Source organism: Notolepis coatsorum (genome assembly GCF_963971535.1).
Source record: "Notolepis coatsorum genome assembly, chromosome: 12".
NCBI lineage: Eukaryota > Metazoa > Chordata > Actinopteri > Aulopiformes > Paralepididae > Notolepis > Notolepis coatsorum.
Window position 1 is genome coordinate 29,245,216 of NC_140176.1, and position 19,228 is coordinate 29,264,443.

General features: G+C 43.5%; 1 protein-coding gene across 2 annotated transcripts in view; it reads right to left on the reverse strand.

Annotated features, from left to right (window-relative positions):
* LOC311238588 (uncharacterized protein) overlaps window positions 1-19,228 on the reverse strand; it is a 62,436-nt gene that overhangs the window by 10,240 nt on the left and 32,968 nt on the right. The window contains exons 10-13 of one of the 2 annotated variants that reach the window (XR_014620383.1): window positions 9,093-9,460; window positions 8,913-9,000; window positions 3,012-3,076; window positions 382-422 (exon numbers count right to left, since the gene is read on the reverse strand). Coding sequence is in view for 1 of the 2 variants with exons in the window: in XM_084326697.1 (XP_084182823.1) it covers window positions 382-422; window positions 2,999-3,076; window positions 8,913-9,000; window positions 9,093-9,460 (575 nt within the window). In the remaining variant the exon portion in view is untranslated. Of the gene's footprint in view, window positions 1-381; window positions 423-2,998; window positions 3,077-8,912; window positions 9,001-9,092; window positions 9,461-19,228 lie in introns of both variants that reach the window. The other variant, XM_084326697.1, reaches the window with a different exon arrangement.

Below are 19,228 nucleotides of genomic sequence, written 5' to 3' on the forward strand. Positions count from 1 at the left end.
ATAAAAAATCTGAATCTGAATATATACTATAAGTAACAGTAAAAGTAAACAGTATACACAAGGTGCAGTATACACAACTACCCCTTTAAGAAACAATGGTTTAGGGGGAGGGCCTAACCTGGATCACTCCGATATCATTCATAAAAAATTACTTCATGCTAAACAGTAAAGATGGCAAGAGATTAAAACACGGATGGTAAGATGCAGGGATCACTGATCCTGGATCAGAAATAATGTATGAGAAGCAGCACTGCAAATCAGATGGTGTGTGTGTGGGGTGGGGGGGGGGGTTGTGATGCAATTTTAATTGAGGAATGGACTAAAACCAACACAGATGTACAGTAACAGAAGCAGGAATACGTCAGACAGGGAAGGAAGTACCTCATCTAAGACGTTGTCTTGTTGGAAGCACTCACTGATCCCTGAGGAGAAACACAACAAACATACTGTCAGCTACGAGAACACAAGCCTGGCTGCTGTTCTGTTAGAAGAACCCTCCACACAAAACAAACATACTGTCAGCAACGAGAACACAGCAACGAGACTGCTGTTCTGTTATGTTAGAAGAACCTCCACCCAATTGATTTGATTACATTAGATTATACCATTTACATTTACATTTACATTTAGTCATTTAGCTGACGCTTTTATCCAAAGCGACTTACAAGTTCTGTGCGACAAGACAGCAAGAAGGGTATAACTCTATCAGCTGAGTAACAATGTTCATCAAAGTGTTGCGTGTTACAGTGTAGGTTAGTTTATTAGGACAAGTGCATGACATTAAGGTTAGTCGGGGTTAGATTTTTTTTTTTTTTTTTTTTATCATTTCAGATAATGGTTGAAGAAGTGAGTCTTTAGTCGACGGCGAAAGATTGGACGGGATTCGGCTGTCCTAACTGGGATGGGTAGTTAATTCCACCATTGTGGGGCAAGGACTGAGAATAGGCGGCTTCTCTTTGATGACCCTCCGGGAGCTTGGATAGGAGTAGATCTGAGGCGGCCAGAAGACGCAGAGCGTAGGGGTCTTGAGGGTGTGTAGTTAGAGACCATTGACCGGAGGTAGGCGGGAGCGGTTCCCTTTGCCGCACGGTATGCTAGGTCGAGGGCCTTGAAGCGGATACGTGCAGCAATGGGGAGCCAGTGCAGGTCCCTAAGAAGTGGGGTGACATGGGCTGACTTCGGTAGGTTTGAGATCAGGCGGGCCGCTGCATTTTGAATGAGTTGAAGAGGCTTGGTGGCAGTGGCCGGGAGGCCAGCTAGCAGTGCGTTGCAGTAGTCGAGGCGGGAGATGACTGTTGATTGGACGAGGAGTTGGGTGGCTTCTTTTGTCAGGAAGGGGCGTATCCTTCTGACGTTGCTCAGGAGGAATCTGCAGGTTCTGGTTGTCGCTGCGATGTGAGCAGAGAAGTTCAACTGGTCGTCGAGGACAACACCAAGGTTCTTGGCGGTCGGCGACGCGGTCACAGCTGCATTCTCGACTGTGATGGAGAGGTCGGTCAGGGGGGAGGATTTGGCCGGCAGGTGGAGCAATTCTGTTTTGCTTAGGTTCAGTTTGAGGTGGTTGGTCGTCATCCAGGCTGCAAGGTAACAGTAAAGTGCAATAATAATATACACTGCAACAGTGATTACATGGAATATATATAACAAGGCTACTGAGTAAATATGCTAATCTGATGTTTGTACAGCATTAATATGTAACAGTAACAGATAAGTGTTATTTTCTTACTTCGACTATACAGATTGTTATTTGTGTCTTTGACTATACAGATTGTTATCTGTGACTTTTACTATACAGGTTGTTATTTGTGTCTTTGACTATACAGATTGTTATCTGTGACTTTGACTATACAGATTGTTATCTGTGACTTTGACTATACAGATTGTTATCTGTGAAGTCAAATTGTTATCTGTGTCTTTGACTATACAGATTGTTATCTGTGACTTTGACTATACAGATTGTTATCTGTGACTTTGACTATACAGATTGTTATCTGTGACTTTGACTATACAGATTGTTATCTGTGACTTTGACTATACAGATTGTTATCTGTGACTTTGACTATACAGATTGTTATCTGTGACTTTGACTATACTGAAATCCGAGTTGCATGTGTGATGTCACTAATAGGTTGAACCTATCATGGTCCAACATGTGGTCATTTGACACCTTTATCTTCAGCTACACAGAAAGCTGAGTAGATATTGACATGTCTTGAAAGAATATAAGCTGCCGACTTAGAATTCCTGGTAAATGTCAGTGGGTGCTTGTTGTCATATTCATATTCCTTGCATCGCAATGAGGGTAAAGGTGTAGAGATGCTAAGATATTCTCAGTACTTTATTGAACCATATTTATACATTTTGTTATAGAACATTTTAAAGGGTTAAATACATCTGGAGGGGCTTTACATTGTGAGGAAGGACAGAATAGGCAGTGTTCCAGACTCTCCTGCGGTCAGATACCTTTGCTTTTGCCGTGAAAAGAGTAAGAGTTGCTAATGTTTTGTACGCTGTGTTTTGGCCTGGAGCCCTCAGCCAATTATGAGCTGAACTGGACGCGTGTATCACTTCGGGCATTCATGCTGGCTAACAAGCTGGGTGTCGTGGTATGGCGTTAGCACAACAATAGCTACCAAGCTAAGCTACGTTAGCTTCTAACGGTGTATACACAATATGTACAACGACACAATGATTTACATTATTACATATGGTAACGTGGTTGTGGCTTTTACAAATAGTGGTTAGCTTTAGAGATGGATGGCTATGATCACGGAGCAATAGTGCTGTTAGGTGAAACAGATAGAGCTTCATTCATCACTCGGCTAGTAGTAGCAAGGCTCTCTGGCTGCCGCTAGCTGTGTGTGACTCTCAGGCGTAAGCGGGGTAAGGGGGGCGTGCTAGCGTAGGGTCACGTGGGCTTAGTGGCCAATCAGGCGAACCCGGAAACCGAAATCCGTCTAAATCCGTTGCGGAAGTGATACACGCGAACTGGACTCACATTGGTAGCTCACCACCCACTTCCTGCCTGCAATACCCAGGAAGTACTTCAGGGTGCGCTGACACACCAGCTCTCCATCTGTGAGACGGGAAGGGGAGAGAAGAAGAACCAACACAAATAAACAAACCCATGAACAAACACAGTTTTCACCAGTTAGCACTGACATTCCCTGCCACTGGTTCTATCCATCAATGTAGGCTCACTGCCACCACTCTAAGCCTATGGAGATGTTCACCTTCTTTGCAGGGCTATAACTTTTTAAATTGTATTGCTAAATTGACATTACTATGGCCCATTCAACATCGATTATCTATCGTTCAGGATGTAGGAACGTTATACTTTTTCATTCATAGATTCCTACAAAAATACCTTCTAGAATATAAGTATGTTTTTATCGTTTTCTGCAGTAATTCATAGAACGTGAGTTATAGGCATAAACGCATACCGGTATATAGATTATCAATTGCCGTTTATTCCCGATACACGCTATATTAAAAATGCAACTGTATATGATCCTATACGTTATGAGTCATAATGCGCGGATGAAATGGGGGGGGGGGGGGGGGTCGTTTATAATTCAGTGATCGTCAGTAAATGCTTTATGTAGTATGGGTGATATATTGATCAGATCGGTTTGCAGTGAAATTAATAAACAATTGGGCCGAAAATAGCGTCAGCGTCCTCTTACCGTGCGTCAATGAGACTGGCTGTGAAAGATCCCAGGTATAGGACGTCGATCGCCTAGGTCCATTTCTGGTTTGTATGTCGCAATAAACGCCGAAATCATATCGATTATTAAGTTTATAAAGCTATCCATATGTACTATAGTGTCTGTCGGGAGCCTTGCGACAATATCTGACGGCCGGATGAATTTAATCGACGCACAGCAGCCATATCCTGTTTACCAGTGTAACTCGCCCGACCATCCACCAGGCAGCAGTATTGAGCCGTCGTTGTATTGAGCCGTAGGGTCCAGCTGCAGCGCGGGAGGTGTATATATGAATTATGAATGCCATGGCAAAAAAATGAAATATTGATCTCAATATCGCTGTATAGCGTGGTCTGGAGGTCAAAGCATGGCGGGCAATAACGTTTTAAAGCGTTTCCGGCGGTGGATGTGTTAATAATAAACACTGTTAGGACTGTCTGACTCTTAACTCTTTGACGGCCAAACATGTAATATTACTATATATAATATATTATATATACTTGAGCGCCAAAAACGTAACAATGCGTTTTTAGATCCTTTGATCTTTTTCCTTTGATCCCCATTCTAAGCGGTCATCCGGATCATTCTAGGTGTCCCTCGCTCATTTGCCTATGTTAGAATTGCAATGCCGATCGAATCTCACCAGGTGGCAGTATCGCCTACCTTTTGAACTCTGATAGTCCAGTTCAGACATCGTCTCTACTGATCTCTGTCAAGACTCACTCTGAGGGGGAGGAGCTCTTGCAGAGCAATCGCTAGGAGATCTGCTCGCCTCAAAACCTATAGTTTCCTGTAAACACGAGTAATTACATATACCGTAAACAAGTAATCGCGATCGCCGATGGGATCATTGGAATTATTCTTTTTGGAGTACCTTCTGGCTAAGGTAAGGTATATTCTACAGTATGTCTATTTTACCAAACCCCCCCATTTTCTTATTTTGGAGATCGATGTCATACTGTGACACTGAAATGAAAGAATAGTTCATCAACTAAGATATTTAGTCAACAAAAGGCTTACCTGTATGCCTGATATGTGGTGCGAAATTTGCGAACAACGAAAAATTTACTTTTTATTTTATAGATTTTCCACAAATAAGGGAAGGACTCTAATAGAGCTGCATAGTTCAGGGTTTTATTTCAAAGTAGGTCTACAGATGCCAGTGTTTTTTCTCATTTTCTGTGTTTTATTTCAAATTAGGTCTACACGTGGTAGTCTTTTTTCAAAGTGGACTACTTTTTATTTGATAAATGTTCCACAAATAAGGGAAGGACTCAAATATACCTGAATAGTTCAGGGTTTTATTTCAAAGTCGGTCTACAGACACCAGTGTTTTGTCTCCTCTTCTGTGTTTTATTAAAAAATAGGTCTACACAGCCAGTATTTTTTCTCCTCTTCATAAGAGTTTGAGGTTTTCCTTTGTTATAACAGGTAAAAACAGCAATAAAAAGTCAACATTTTTCTTTTTGTTGCTTTATAATCCCATTAATGCAACAAACTGTGCTATAAGTATAAAGTATAATAAATAGCAAATTACTTTGGGTATGCAATTGTCAGGCGTTTTAAGCTAAATGTGGGGTATGCTTGGGGATATATAAAACGTTATACACTGTTATCTTCATTTTAAGGGTAAATAGGTTGTGCGGCTCCCTGAGCATTTTATTTTGTGGGACGGGGGAAAAGTGGCTCTTTTGATAGTAAAGGTTGCTGACCTCTGCAATAGCTCCACAAAGATCGTGAAATATCGTGAAAATGGTCAAGAAAAGCTGGCGCTAGCCAGTGCAGATGGGGAAAGGGCGTGGCTCTCAATGAGTTAATAATAAACACTGTTAGGACTATCTGACTATTAATAATAAACACTGTTATAATTATCTGACTATTAACTCATTATGCGCCAATCATGAAAAAAGTTGGGTTATCTCACCAGCGGTTGAGCGCCAGAACCAGAGAAAAGTCGGGTTTTCATAGTTTTTTATTTGATTCGCTTTTAATATTCTATACAGTCTCACGGACCTCGGTGTATCATTGGGACTCATTCTGAGACCTCGAGATTACAATGCCGGCCGAATCCTGCTAGGTGGCAGTATCGCCTACCCTTTGAAACCTTATTTCACACTGTGTGTTACATTTTATATGGTCCGGGCGGAGAAATGGTACCTGGGCAAGTGAAAGGCTTTATTCAAGCCACGTGGAACACGTCCAGCACACTTGATGCATAGTTTGTCCCATGTCAGGGACCCGATGGACATCAATACTGGAAATCGCGATCAGATAATTGGAATATTCATTTTGGAATACCTCCTAGCAAAGGTATGGACTATATGACATCAATCCTACTTTGATCCTATAATGATTTCACATCGATCGCAACGATCATATGTCACATACTCCAAAACGTATGCCGTTGCTGACGATCAGAGCATCACAAAACGAACCCCCCCCCCCCCCCCCCCCCCTTTGATGCCTTCATGATGAAACATAATACCTATTATATACCTTTGATTTGGAAATAGTATCGTGTCCAGGCGAGCAACGCGAACGACTTTCGCAAAATGCACATAGTGCTCCATAACTCAGCTTCCAGGAATTAGCCCGGATCACTCTGAATCTATACAATATTCACCACGGGATACGCAAACGTATACATGAAAAAATTTACTATTTTTTACATGTTGGACGAGAGATAGTGACTGTCAAATGAGCCATAGTATTGTCTCCATAGCTATAATATAGATATAGCTCTGCAAACATCGTGACGCACCGTGAAAATGCCTATCTTTTAAAGCATGGCCCATTGACAGCAGGGATGGGGATACACGCTGGCGCTGAATGAGTTAATAATAAACACTGTTAGAACTGTAAAAGTAAACAGTATACACAAGGTGCAGTATACTATATAGTATAGAGCCTTTGCTTACAAAATAACTGACGACATGTTTGTATACATGCAGCAAGGACATCTTAGCAGTGGAACCTGTGGATGATTCATGAACATGCACTTGAGCTTTAAAGGAACACGCCAACTTTTTGGGAAATTAGCTTATTTGCATCTACCCTGGAGTTAGACAAGCAGATACATACCCCTTTCTTCTCTGTGCATGCATTAGGCTTAGGGAACAGCCGCACCGTTAGCCTAGCTTAGCATCATTCACTGGAAGTAGGTGTGCCAGTGTAGCCTAGTTTACTTCCAGTTTGGACAGAGATGCATGCGTAGGAGAGTGGCTCCTGTGCCTGTATGAGCTCCTAATGTCTGGACCATGCGTGTCAGTTGTTGATGTCTGATAAGGCGTTTCTGACTCTGAGACGTCAGGATGGTGAACTCTGTCCATCAGCCTTGGGTTTCTTTTCTACCTCACAGTCGTCATAACTTTTCACTCCAGTTCTAAAGTCTTTAGAGTAATCCAGACGACGTTACAGCTGCTCCTCTGGAACCTCGTTACAGAACGACTCGCACCGCTGGCTGCAGCGTTCAGGTGACTCTTACCGACTAACGACAACAGTGAGACATGTCCTCTGTATCCTCAGACCTTTAACAGCCCCCAAGAGGACCAAGGACACCCCCCCCCTCTCTCAAAGTCCCCCCCATTGTCCGGTTGCCAGGGAAACAGCTGCCATTAAAAGATAGGCTTCTGTTTAACAGCAGCGCTGAGTGCTAATGTGCTGCTTTGGAGGCTGGAGGCCTTGAAATGAAACTAGAATCCTTCAGACATAATTACCAACAGCAACAAGCGCATCCATGGAGGAATCTGTGTGGGTGACAGAGAACACATCTAACTAGAGACGTCTTTATTGGAACGGAACCCTGGACCCTGTCGTACACCGTCAGAATTTGTACTGAACTGTTTAACACATTTTCTGCCACGCAGTTTGCCCATCTTATACCACTCTCTGCCAGTGCTGTAACCCTATGGAGTCGCTCACCTTCTTTGCAGGGCTATAACTTTTTAAATATTATAGCTATATCGACATTACATCGACATCAGGACCCCCTCGAAAACGAGATAGCATATCTCAAGGGGTTTATCCTTCTAATAAAAAAAAAATATTCAAATTACTATGGCCCATTCAACATCGGGTATCTATTGTTCCGGATGTGGGAATGTTATATTTTTCCATTCACCGTACCGTCGTGAATATAAGTATGTTTTTAGAGTGTAGAGCAGTAATTCCTAGAACGCGAGTTATAGGCCCCGACGCATATTATACATAATCGATTGGCGTTTCGTTCCTATACACGCTATATTAAAAAATTCAAATGCATATGATCGCTATACATTATGCTCCATCATGCGTGAAGGAAAGGGGGGGGGTCGTTTATGATTCCTTGATTGTCATTAACGGCTTTCTTTAGTACGACATCATACGTTGATCAGATGGATTGCAATGAAATAAATGCACAATCGAGCTGGAATTAACGTTAGATTCCTCTTACCTGTGGCCGATGAGTCTGGAGAAAAAAAATTCCAATTATTTGATTTCGATCTGCTAGATCCATTTTCCGTTTGTACGACGCAATAAACGCCGAAAGCATATTGATTCTTGCGTCTCAAAAGCGATCTTTGTCTGGATCCACGTAACAAGATAGCTCTGCCGGAACATTTCCCCCGATGCACAGCGCGCCACATCCGGTTTAGAGTGGAGTGCAACTCGCCCAAAATCCACCAGGCGGCGGTATTGAGGTGTTGCAATATCAGACAGAGTCCAGCTGGCTCCCGGAGCCTTTCTGGATGAATTATGAATGCCAATAGCGAATAAAGGAAATAACAATCATAAAAACGAGTAAACTCGTTGGTGGCGTTATTAGTGGCGTTATTAGATACCATGTATATATGTGCATTCACAAAATCATCAAGGATCAAAACTGTGATCGTGTTTGTCGAGCATGTTTTACGTCCGGTAAAACACAAAACTGTGATCGTTACAGAAACGATGTTACGGTAAAATAGACATAGAATATATATTTTTTTTTTATCCACTTTTTCTCCCCATTTTCTTAAGGTTAATTTTAACATTCACCTAACGGTTATGGTTAAGACATAAAGTTAGGGTTAAGGTTAGGGTTCCATCCCCAGCAGGGGAACTTGAAAATTACATCTGAAAATGTAAACATTTTAAAAAGACTGGAATTTGTAATATATATACTTATTTGTCACACATACATTTTGGAAGACATCTCTGTACACACACACACACACAGACTCATACCTGTCTTCATGACAACATGGGTGGTGACTGCTGTCACCTGCGAAGCCACACAACCTCCGACCCTCTTGGCAAACCTCTTCACCGCCACCTGGCCATACAGACGAGACAGGGAATTAGTCAGCAGATCCATGAATGTGCTCAAGAAGAACCTGCACTTTTTCAATCACATTTACTCAGCACCTGTTGATTTGAGCTCAATCCTGAGGAGACCAGCACCAACCGAGCCCGGCTCCTGTCAGGCACAGGTGCTGAGATACTGTGGGGCTGAGCTCCTGTGGGGCTGAGTTCCTGTGGTGCTGAGGTACTGTGGGGCTGAGCTCCTGTGGGGCTGAGGTCCGGTGGTGCTGAGCTCCTGTGGGGCTGAGCTCCTGCGTCAGTGGCCTGTTGGGCTATAGTGGCATTGGCTTCCTGACCCTCGGACCTTGAACCACTCGCACCGCCTCGTACTCTGCCCGTCGGTATGACCTCCGACCCCAAACCAGTCATCATCTTAGGAGCTCCACGGCTGCTCTGAACGTTCTGCCCTGAGTGTCTGGAGCTCCGCCGTGCTGTGGAGAAAGAGGAAATACACCAATGGGACAAGACACAACATCTCTCTCTCTCCAAAGCAGCACCAGACAAACAGGATGGTTCAACGAGGTCAAACAGATCTGTCGTCGCCGACGACTTTGGAATGTTCTGAGCAGTAATAGCAGAAGTGAATGAACTGCCCTCCAGAGTGGCACTTTAGAAAACGCCACATGTTCTTTTTTTTTTAAACAATATTTCTAGTCAAATTTACTTTTTTTCCCCATTTCATTCCCCATTCCTATCCCCTAACCCCACCACATCCCACCCAAGGAGAGCGACAACAAACATACATATTATACACATAAATAATAAATTAAAATAATTAAACATAAATACAGATGTGACAGAAAAAAACTACACAAAAAGAAATTAAGTAAAATTAAAATAAATAATAAGAAAAAATAAATAATAAGAAAAGAAAACCCCACATGTTCTGAGGACAGCCGAGTTTGATTGGAAACGGCTGAGCTTGGGTAGAATAATAATATATAATGCAGGACTTAACTCAGAAGTCTTTATTCGGCATGCAGCGATAGGCGGCACACACACACAGGAACACACACGCACTGTTTTTAGGGTCACCGATGCGCTTGAGCTCTGCGCTTGACCCATCCCGTCGTCCTTCCCCCCAAGGGCAGCCGGGAGCAGACAGGGCGTCGGCGAGGTACCGCGCCCGGGGACCAATCCAAGTGCTCCTGCCCGTCTTCGTCAGGGACGCGACAGCGTCAGCGATCTGTTGTGTAGAAACGGCTGAGCTTGGGTAGAAACGGCTGAGCTTGGGTAGAAACGGCTGAGCTTGGGTAGAAACGGCTGACTTTTGGTACAAAGTGCCACGCGCAACGTGGAAAAATATGGGTGATTTTGCGCAAGCTCCCACGCCCGTATTCCCATCCTCGCAATAATATTCACGTGGTAGGTCTCGTCGTGGGACACAAGTTCCCAATGCATTGTCCGCAGCGATATTAATTGAGGGGCGGATTTGCGGTGATGGAATAATTAATCAGAATCAGAATCAGAAAGGTCTTTATTGCCAAGTAGTTTTCACATACAAGCAGTGTTGGGCAAGTTACTTTAAAAAAGGAACTAGTTACAGTTACTAGTTACTTCTTCCAAAAAGTAACAAAATTACGTACTCAGTTACAAATGATAAAAGTAACTAGTTACTTCAGAAAGTAACTATTGCGTTACTTTCAAGTAAATTCTTAACATAAACATACACAAATCTAAACTATTTTAATGTTGCTGTGGACAAAGTGAGCCTAGCCTCCAATCAAATGCCATGTATGTAGATATTATAATTACTATGTTTATATAGTGTGGATCATACAAATACAAACACAATAGATGTTTTGGAACTTTTGATATGTATTGCCCCTCAACAGGCCACAACTGGGCAACATTAAATTATGCTTGTTAAGCACTATACCAAAAATAAATAACAAATATATACTGATTGATCGATTGAACATTTTAATTAACAGATTGCAGAATGGGTACAGTACGTACAGTACAGCTCAATACACACAATTGTTAAGGGGATGCAGACCAGAGAAAGACTTTCGTCTTGTTTACATCAGGGTCCCCCATTTTCAATTCATAATGACATTTATGACATACACAACATAGATATAAGAATCTAATCTAATCATCTCTAAACTAATCTAATCATGACATTTAAGACATACATGACATACAGATACAGTATACACTCATTGTAGTGCGAATAAAACAAAAAAACAGATGTGTTGTGTGTGTCTCTCACTCTTTCTGTATCTCTCTAGTTCTCTCTCTCTCTCTGAGCACCTGAAGACTGTGCTATTAAACCAGGAAGTGCAGCACTATGTTGATAAGGCTGTAGTGCCCTGCGCTGCAACACAACAAACACAAGAGTGAACAAAAAACTCTCATGGATCAGTCTCTCGTTGACTGACTCGCTTGTGTTGTTCGTTGGATTCGTTTTGGATTATTTGGGCTCGCCAAACAAACTATCAAAACGTACATGGACTCGCGGTTAGGTGGCGTAGCGGAGATTGCGTTCGTCACCAACCCCGGAGCTGTGAGCTGCTGTTCGAATCCAGCTCACAGCTCCGGGGTTGTCACCAGCTTGGCTGGCCGTTCACACTAATACAATTGGCTGTATTAGAGGGTGGGAGAAGCTGGCGGGGTGGGTCCGGGTCGTTGTAAACAGCGACTCCTACAGTTCGGTCGGGGCGCCTGCTAAGCGCGGATAGGACCTGAGTGGGATAGTGTGATCCTTCCACACGCTACGCCCTCTCAGGGAGGATCCGCGCTGCCAGGTGAAAAGAAGCGGTTGATTGGCTGGACGTGTGTCGGAGGAAGCACGTGATAGCCTCCACTCTCCCAGATTATCTGACTGTGGGGGGTAAGTGCGCAGCAACCAGGAAGGGGATTGGGAATTGGGATACGACTAACATTGGGATGGGAGAAAATCGGAGGAAAATGGAGGGGAAAAAAGATTAAAAAAAAAAATAAAAATAAAAATGTACTCTCGTTGACTTACTATGCATGCTTTCGAACCCCAGCCCAACTCTACCTCTGGTTGGCTTACCATGACACTTTACTCAACCTCAGCCAATCGTCAGCATGTATGCGCTTGTCTCGTGCACCGCCCACTAACCAAGGAAGAACAGTATTGCCTCTCGGCGCAGAGATCTAGTTGGTCTGATGAAAAAAACTGCTTCAATCATAGTAACGCAGCGCATTTTTTGGCAGTAACGGTAATGGCGTTATTAAGATTGGAAGAGTAATCCATTACTCGTTACTGAAAAAAGTAACGCCGTTGGTAACGCCGTTATTTATAACGCCGTTATTCCCATCACTGCATACAAGGAATTTGCTTTGGTCGTACAGACATTAACAGACAGATAATACAATAAAGAGGATGAACTAAGTTAGTTAAGCACAATAGAATATAATAACTATGAAATAAAATATAGGCCAGGGCTGGACAACTGTAAATAAAGAGGTTGAATAAAATTAAATGGGATATAAAATTAATTAAATATAGTACAATAGAATATAGTACAATTATAAGTAAAAAATTCAATAGGAATAGGACATGACAGACGGATGCAATGACGAAAGATACTGACAATAACAAAGGATGCAATGTGTCATTAAAATACAAACTAGGCAAGCTCTATACATTACGAAGTAAACGAAATACAAGTGGTGAAAAAAACTGTTATGTCTATGCCTCATTTCGGGTTTATTTCCCCCCCTTCCTGAAATCTGCCAACAGCGCTGGGAGGTGCAGACTGCTCCGAGCCAACTGCGCTGGAGCAAATCAGGAGCAAACTGCACATCTATGGGCGTGTTTGCGCTGGCTAGTATCTAGGGCTGACCCCTATTAGTCGATTAGTCGACTAATCGGTCGAAAGGAGCCGTAGTCGACTAGCCAACCTCTTAGTCGAATAAAAAAAATTATAATATATCTATATATATATCTATATTTTTTTATCATTCTTTCCAAAATAAAAGAGGCGTGGCTAACACCCAATGGCACGCATACCAGAGGCTAACTGCCTACGAAAACAGGCACAGAGGCACTGAAAGAGGATTTCACCCATCTAATAAACACACTAGACTAGACAAATATCAAGATGTATCCATCAGTGGACCAATTGCATGCTTTTGCAGAGGACAAGAAGCCTTCAGTCGACTCCTTCAGACATTAAGCACCCCCCACAGCCCAAATGGAATGATACAAAAAAAAATATATATATACCGGTATTATACTTTTTTTTTATCCTTAGTCGGGGACATCCCTACTAGTATCTCATCCGCACAATGTCCTTAGTGAATGGCTTGCAAAGACGGAGCAGATACCGTGCACTAAACGCGCACAGTTAAGGGTGCTATTACCACCGCGCAATCCATTCGTTGTGAATTCGCCCCATAGACTATCTTTCCCTGCAGGTTTCTGAGAGGATGGTCAAAACCTCACTGAGAGACAGTCTTTCCCTGCAGGTTTCTGAGAGTTTTAAACTGTGTACTGTAGGTATCAAACAGGAAGAAAGACTGTCAGGTTTTAAATAGGGACGGGCATTTTAAAGAAAAATCCAGATCGATTGATCGCATGCTATACTCAATTGATTGTGTATTACTCTAAAAGGAAAAAAACAAACAAAAGAAAATATTATTTTTGTTCATTCACGTATATATGTGTCACCTGGCAGCGCTTGTGACCACACCTCGGCCCGCCCCCTTCTCGGCTAGACGTTCTAAAGTTTTCTTCTTTTTTTGTGTGTTTTTTTCTTTTCTTCACATTATTATAAATTGAATGTATAAGTACTTGTTTACTATAAAAACGAACAGTTAGAATATCTAAAATAGTGTCAATCCTGTGTTTAAATTTAGGTTGTTCACGGACTTTATTTCAATGAAACGGGGGCGTAATTACTGTATTTGCATGTGAATCAAACCTAGACTGCAGCCCGCAGAGATTTACATTGGGGGAGTGTTTGAAGCGACGCACTGGCTGTTTACACTTTCAATGGGATTATCATCTGGTTGCACTCTGGATCAGAAAGAGATGAATGCATTGGATCTAATGAACGAGTACAGGAACTTTGTTAAACCAGTTGATTCAGTCTCTGCTCACCGGTGAAAACACCGCGCTATTCAACGGAATTAACTATGAGATCGGTCGAGATGCGTCTGCATGGGTAAGTTTAAGAATGTTTGTTTATGTTTACAGTAGCATGTTTACAATTCCGCATCTTTGATAAAACTACACCAAGTTTTTCTGCCGACCACAAGTCCAACCATGTCACGTTTATTGTGTTATTACGACGAGCTCATGCTACATTAACGTTAGCGTTAGCTAGCTAGCAAGTTAAAGTTGCTAACGTTATATTGATAGCTATTGTTTCAGATAGCAAGGTGGAGAGCTACATAACATGCACAGAGTATGTGTAACTAGGAGGGATATGAGGACTGTGTGTATGTGTAACTAGGAGGGATATGAGGTCTGCATCCCCTTAACAATTGTGTGTATTGAGCTGTACTGTACTGTACCCATTCTGCAATCTGTTAATAACATTTTCAACCAACCCCCTCAAGACCCAACACACACACCAGCTAGACACTGATGTGCTGACAGCTAGTTTAAGATGCTCATCACCTCTCTTAGACACTGATGTAGCAGTACTGTCTACCTGTATGTCATGTATGTCAATGTTATGATGAATTGAAAATGGGGGACCCTGATGTAAACAAGACGAAAGTCTTTCTCTGGTCTGCATCCCCTTAACAATTGTGTGTATTGAGCTGTACTGTACCCATTCTGCAATCTGTTAATAACATTTTCAACCAACCCCCTCAAGACCCAACACACACACCAGCTAGACACTGATGTGCTGACAGCTAGTTTAAGATGCTCATCACCTCTCTTAGACACTGATGTAGCAGTACTGTCTACCTGTATGTCATGTATGTCAATGTTATGATGAATTGAAAATGGGGGACCCTGATGTAAACAAGACGAAAGTCTTTCTCTGGTCTGCATCCCCTTAACAATTGTGTGTATTGAGCTGTACTGTACTGTACCCATTCTGCAATCTGTTAATAACATTTTCAACCAACCCCCTCAAGACCCAACACACACACCAGCTAGACACTGATGTGCTGACAGCTAGTTTAAGATGCTCATCACCTCTCTTAGACACTGATGTAACAGTACTGTCTACCTGTATGTCATGTATGTCAATGTTATGATGAATTGAAAATGGGGGACCCTGATGTAAACAAGACGAAAGTCTTTCTCTGGTCTGCATCCCCTTAACAATTGTGTGTATTGAGCTGTACTGTACTGTACCCATTCTGCAATCTGTTAATAACATTTTCAATCAACCCCCTCAAGACCCAACACACACACAGAGATACAGTGCTGAGATTATAAACTTGTTGTTATTACACACACACACACACACACACACACCCTTTTTTTCAGGCTCCCTCCAAAAGCTTCAGGCTCCCTCCAAAAGCTTTAAATAGCTTCTTGGGAGACCTGGCACATGCACACAATTTGCGACATTGATATCACATGAGGATACTCACATGTAAATGTATCGTGTGTGTGTGTGAATAAATTCATTCATTCATTCATTCATTCATCCATACACTCTGTAGAAATTGACTTTTATTTTATCTTCTTAAAATTGTTTATTTTTTATTGTGATGTTACCTACTAAGATAAGATGATCCTTTATTAATCCCCTTGGGGAAATTCTGGTGTCAAAGCAGCATGGGGGGAGGGGGGTACATAGCTTCACAGTCCTATACACTTCAGATAGGGGGTCCTGGGGAGACAGGGGTCCTGAGGAGAGAGAACTATCATGGCAGCACTTAATTATGTTAATGCTATGCAGGAGATGGGCGTTGCTGGAGGGGGATTTGTTGACGCCCCAGCTCACTTTGTCTGAAGTGTGAAAAGTGGCCTTCCTTTGAGAGGGCTTTCACCCCCTTAAGTATTCTAGAATACAACCAGGTTTACAAGTTATAATTGAGCACATCGTGTTAAAAAAAATCTCAGATTTCAACATATGACACATCATTTGAAAGCTTAGATTCTGTACTTTAGCAATCTGGAATAATCTGAAAAATGAAAATGTAGAGATCTGGCACAAAGCGCTGTGAGGTGACACATATGTGTAACACTTTGAATGCCCATCACAAGATATCTCGGGTTATCAGCCCGCCCCCTGAATGCCCATCACAAGAATTCTCGTTTTATTTTTTTTATTAGCGATCCGAATTCATATTTCATCAACCGAGTCTACCGTTGGTAAACCTGCCCCGCCAGGCGCTCAGATGTGAAAAAAGCGCCCCCTATCGTCTCCCAGATGGTAATGCACCCTTTTGGATTGGACTCAATGAAAATGGATGAGAAAAAAAAACTCCGGAATCCACATTTTACTTCTCACGCATGTAACCGGAGCCGATCAGATTCATTCTGGACCCTCAGCACAGCGTGTAATATGTGTTTTACAGTATACACGTTGGATCAATAAAAGGATCGATTTTTGGAATGGTGATCAGGAATTGGAATAATCCATTTGGATACCATCTGATCTCAGGTAAGGAATCTATTTTACCAGTCTTAGGATAATCAGACCTGTTTTCACGGAGATATAAGCTTTTCCCCTATATGTGATATGGCTGTTTGACTGTAAGAGCGATCAGGAACTAAGAGAATCGATTTTCAGCTCGCGGCACCAGCTTGCATACGTACACATATACTATCGATAATCTAGCGTTTATTTGAAAACGATTAATAAATAGGCCGAAAAATGTCAACGTTCTAGAATATTACAGTACAGGGCGATTATCATGGAATCTTTAAAAAAAGAATTTAAACGAGGGCTTTTCAAAATGCTATAAACGGAAATGAACCGATAAAAAAACAATCCGCTTCAACAATGTTGACAGGAAATTAGTCATTGATAAGCGACGGGCAGATTAAACACATAATTTAAAACATAGATTAGGCGATATTAATGCTAACATTGAAGTGGATGCTGGGCACTGAAAGTGTTAAGGAGACCAAGAAACAGTTATAATCTTACACATACATACAAAAAATATATATATATATATATATTCATAAAAATGTCTAATTTCGATTCTTTTTTTTCTTTCTAGCACGCCCATCCCTAGTTTTAAACTGTGTCTATATCAAACAGGAAGAAAGACTGTCAGGTTTTAAACTACTGTGGTGACACTTATCACGCACAATTGGTGCAGACATTCACTGGACTTGAGGAGCAGAGGAATGCTCCTTTAAGCCTGGGGATTCTGGGAACGGTGTGGGTATTTGGTGACGTATATTAGGTCACCTGTCAGCTGTCAGCTGGCTGCTGTCACTTTGAAGTAGTAACGTTAAACGCCTCTGCACTCTGTTTGATGTATGTAATTTATGTTGGGAAGTAAAGGAAAGACTCGACTACCGTCTCCCGTTTCATCCTTTCTTGCGATCCCACATTGGTGACCTGAAGTACGTGAATATTACATCATGACGGACGGAGAAGTGAACATTGTCTACGCCGCTGCAATTAAGTTACCCGACTTCTGGCATCACAGCCCTCGACCCTGGTTTCAACACATTGAAGCTCAGTTCGAGTTGAGAGGAATAACACAGGATGTTACGAAATATTATCATGTGGTAGCAGCATTGGATGCCCAGACGACGGCCTGCGCTATGGGGCTGCTGGAAGCCCCGCCAGCTGCCGGCAAATATGACGCTATCAAGGCATTCCTTTTGCAATTATTTGAACTGTCGGAAATTGAAAAGGCGGATCGTCTATTGTCACTTAACGGCCTCGGCGACGGCAAGCCGTCCGAACTGATGGACAGGATGCTGTCCGTTTTGGGCTCGGCAGATCCCTCTTTTTTGTTTAAGCATGTTTTCATGCGTCAGCTCCCAGCGCCTGTGCGCACCGCCCTGGCCAGCTCTCCCGTCTCCTTCACCAAGGACTACCGCGCGCTGGCTGCCGAAGCGGACAGGATTTATCTCGCCAACCGGCAGCAGTTTGTGCATGCGCTGCTTCCAGCCTACCACCCACCTACCCACCTAGTGGACGCTGCGGACGCCGCTGCAGCAGTGACTGCCCGTCGCCAGGGTAACAGTGGATGGTGTTATTTCCATAACCGGTTTGGCGCCAGGGCCAAACAGTGTCGCCCACCGTGCAATTACAGTGACCAGGGAAACGCCAGGGCCAATGCTCATTAACAGCCATGAGCGTTGGCGGAGGCAGCAGGCTGCTATTTATTAAGGACACCTTATTTGGCCGGCGACTACTAGTCGACTCGGGCGCGCAACGCAGCATCCTGCCTGCTACAGCTGTGGACACTATGGCTGGGGGCCACGGTCCCCCCATGGACGCTGCTAATGGCACGCCTATACGTACCTACGGAACCCGGTATGTAGAGGTGTGTTTTGGCGGGCGCCGTTTCGGGTGGGAGTTTGTCATGGCCGCTGTGTCAGTTCCTCTCCTCGGCGCGGACTTCCTGTGTGCGTTCAGGCTGCTAGTGGACATTACAAACTGTCGCCTGATCGATGCTGTCTCCTTCGCTACCTACCCGTGCACGCTGGGATGGCCAGGGACACTAGGTCTGTCCAACATGCTTGCTGCTGGGGATATATATCAGCGCCTCCTAGCGGAGTTCCCTATCCTCACCACGCCTACATTTTCCTCAGCAGTCGCTAAGCATGGCGTGGAGCACTATATAGCCACTGTCGGTCCCCCGGTCTATGCACGTGCTCGGCGCCTTGACCCAGCTAAGCTCTCCATTGCCAGGGAGGAATTTGCAACCATGGAACGCCTTGGAATTGTGCGCCGTTCTGACAGTCCGTGGGCCTCCCCCCTGCATATGGTCACTAAGGCTGATGGTGGGTGGCGTCCCTGTGGAGATTTCCGACGCCTAAACAACGCCACGACCCCGGACCGGTACCCCGTCCCGCATATACAGGACTTCTCCGCCCACCTGGCGGGGACCACCATCTTTTCCAAGGTGGACTTGGTGCGGGGATACCACCAGGTACCAGTTCACCCACGGGACGTTCCCAAGACGGCGGTCATCACTCCTTTTGGCCTGTTCGAGTTTCTGCGGATGCCCTTTGGCCTCAAGGGGGCGGCACAGACTTTCCAGCGACTGATGGACTCGGTGCTGCGGGATATGGCATTCATGTTCGTATACTTGGACGACATTCTCGTAGCCAGCAC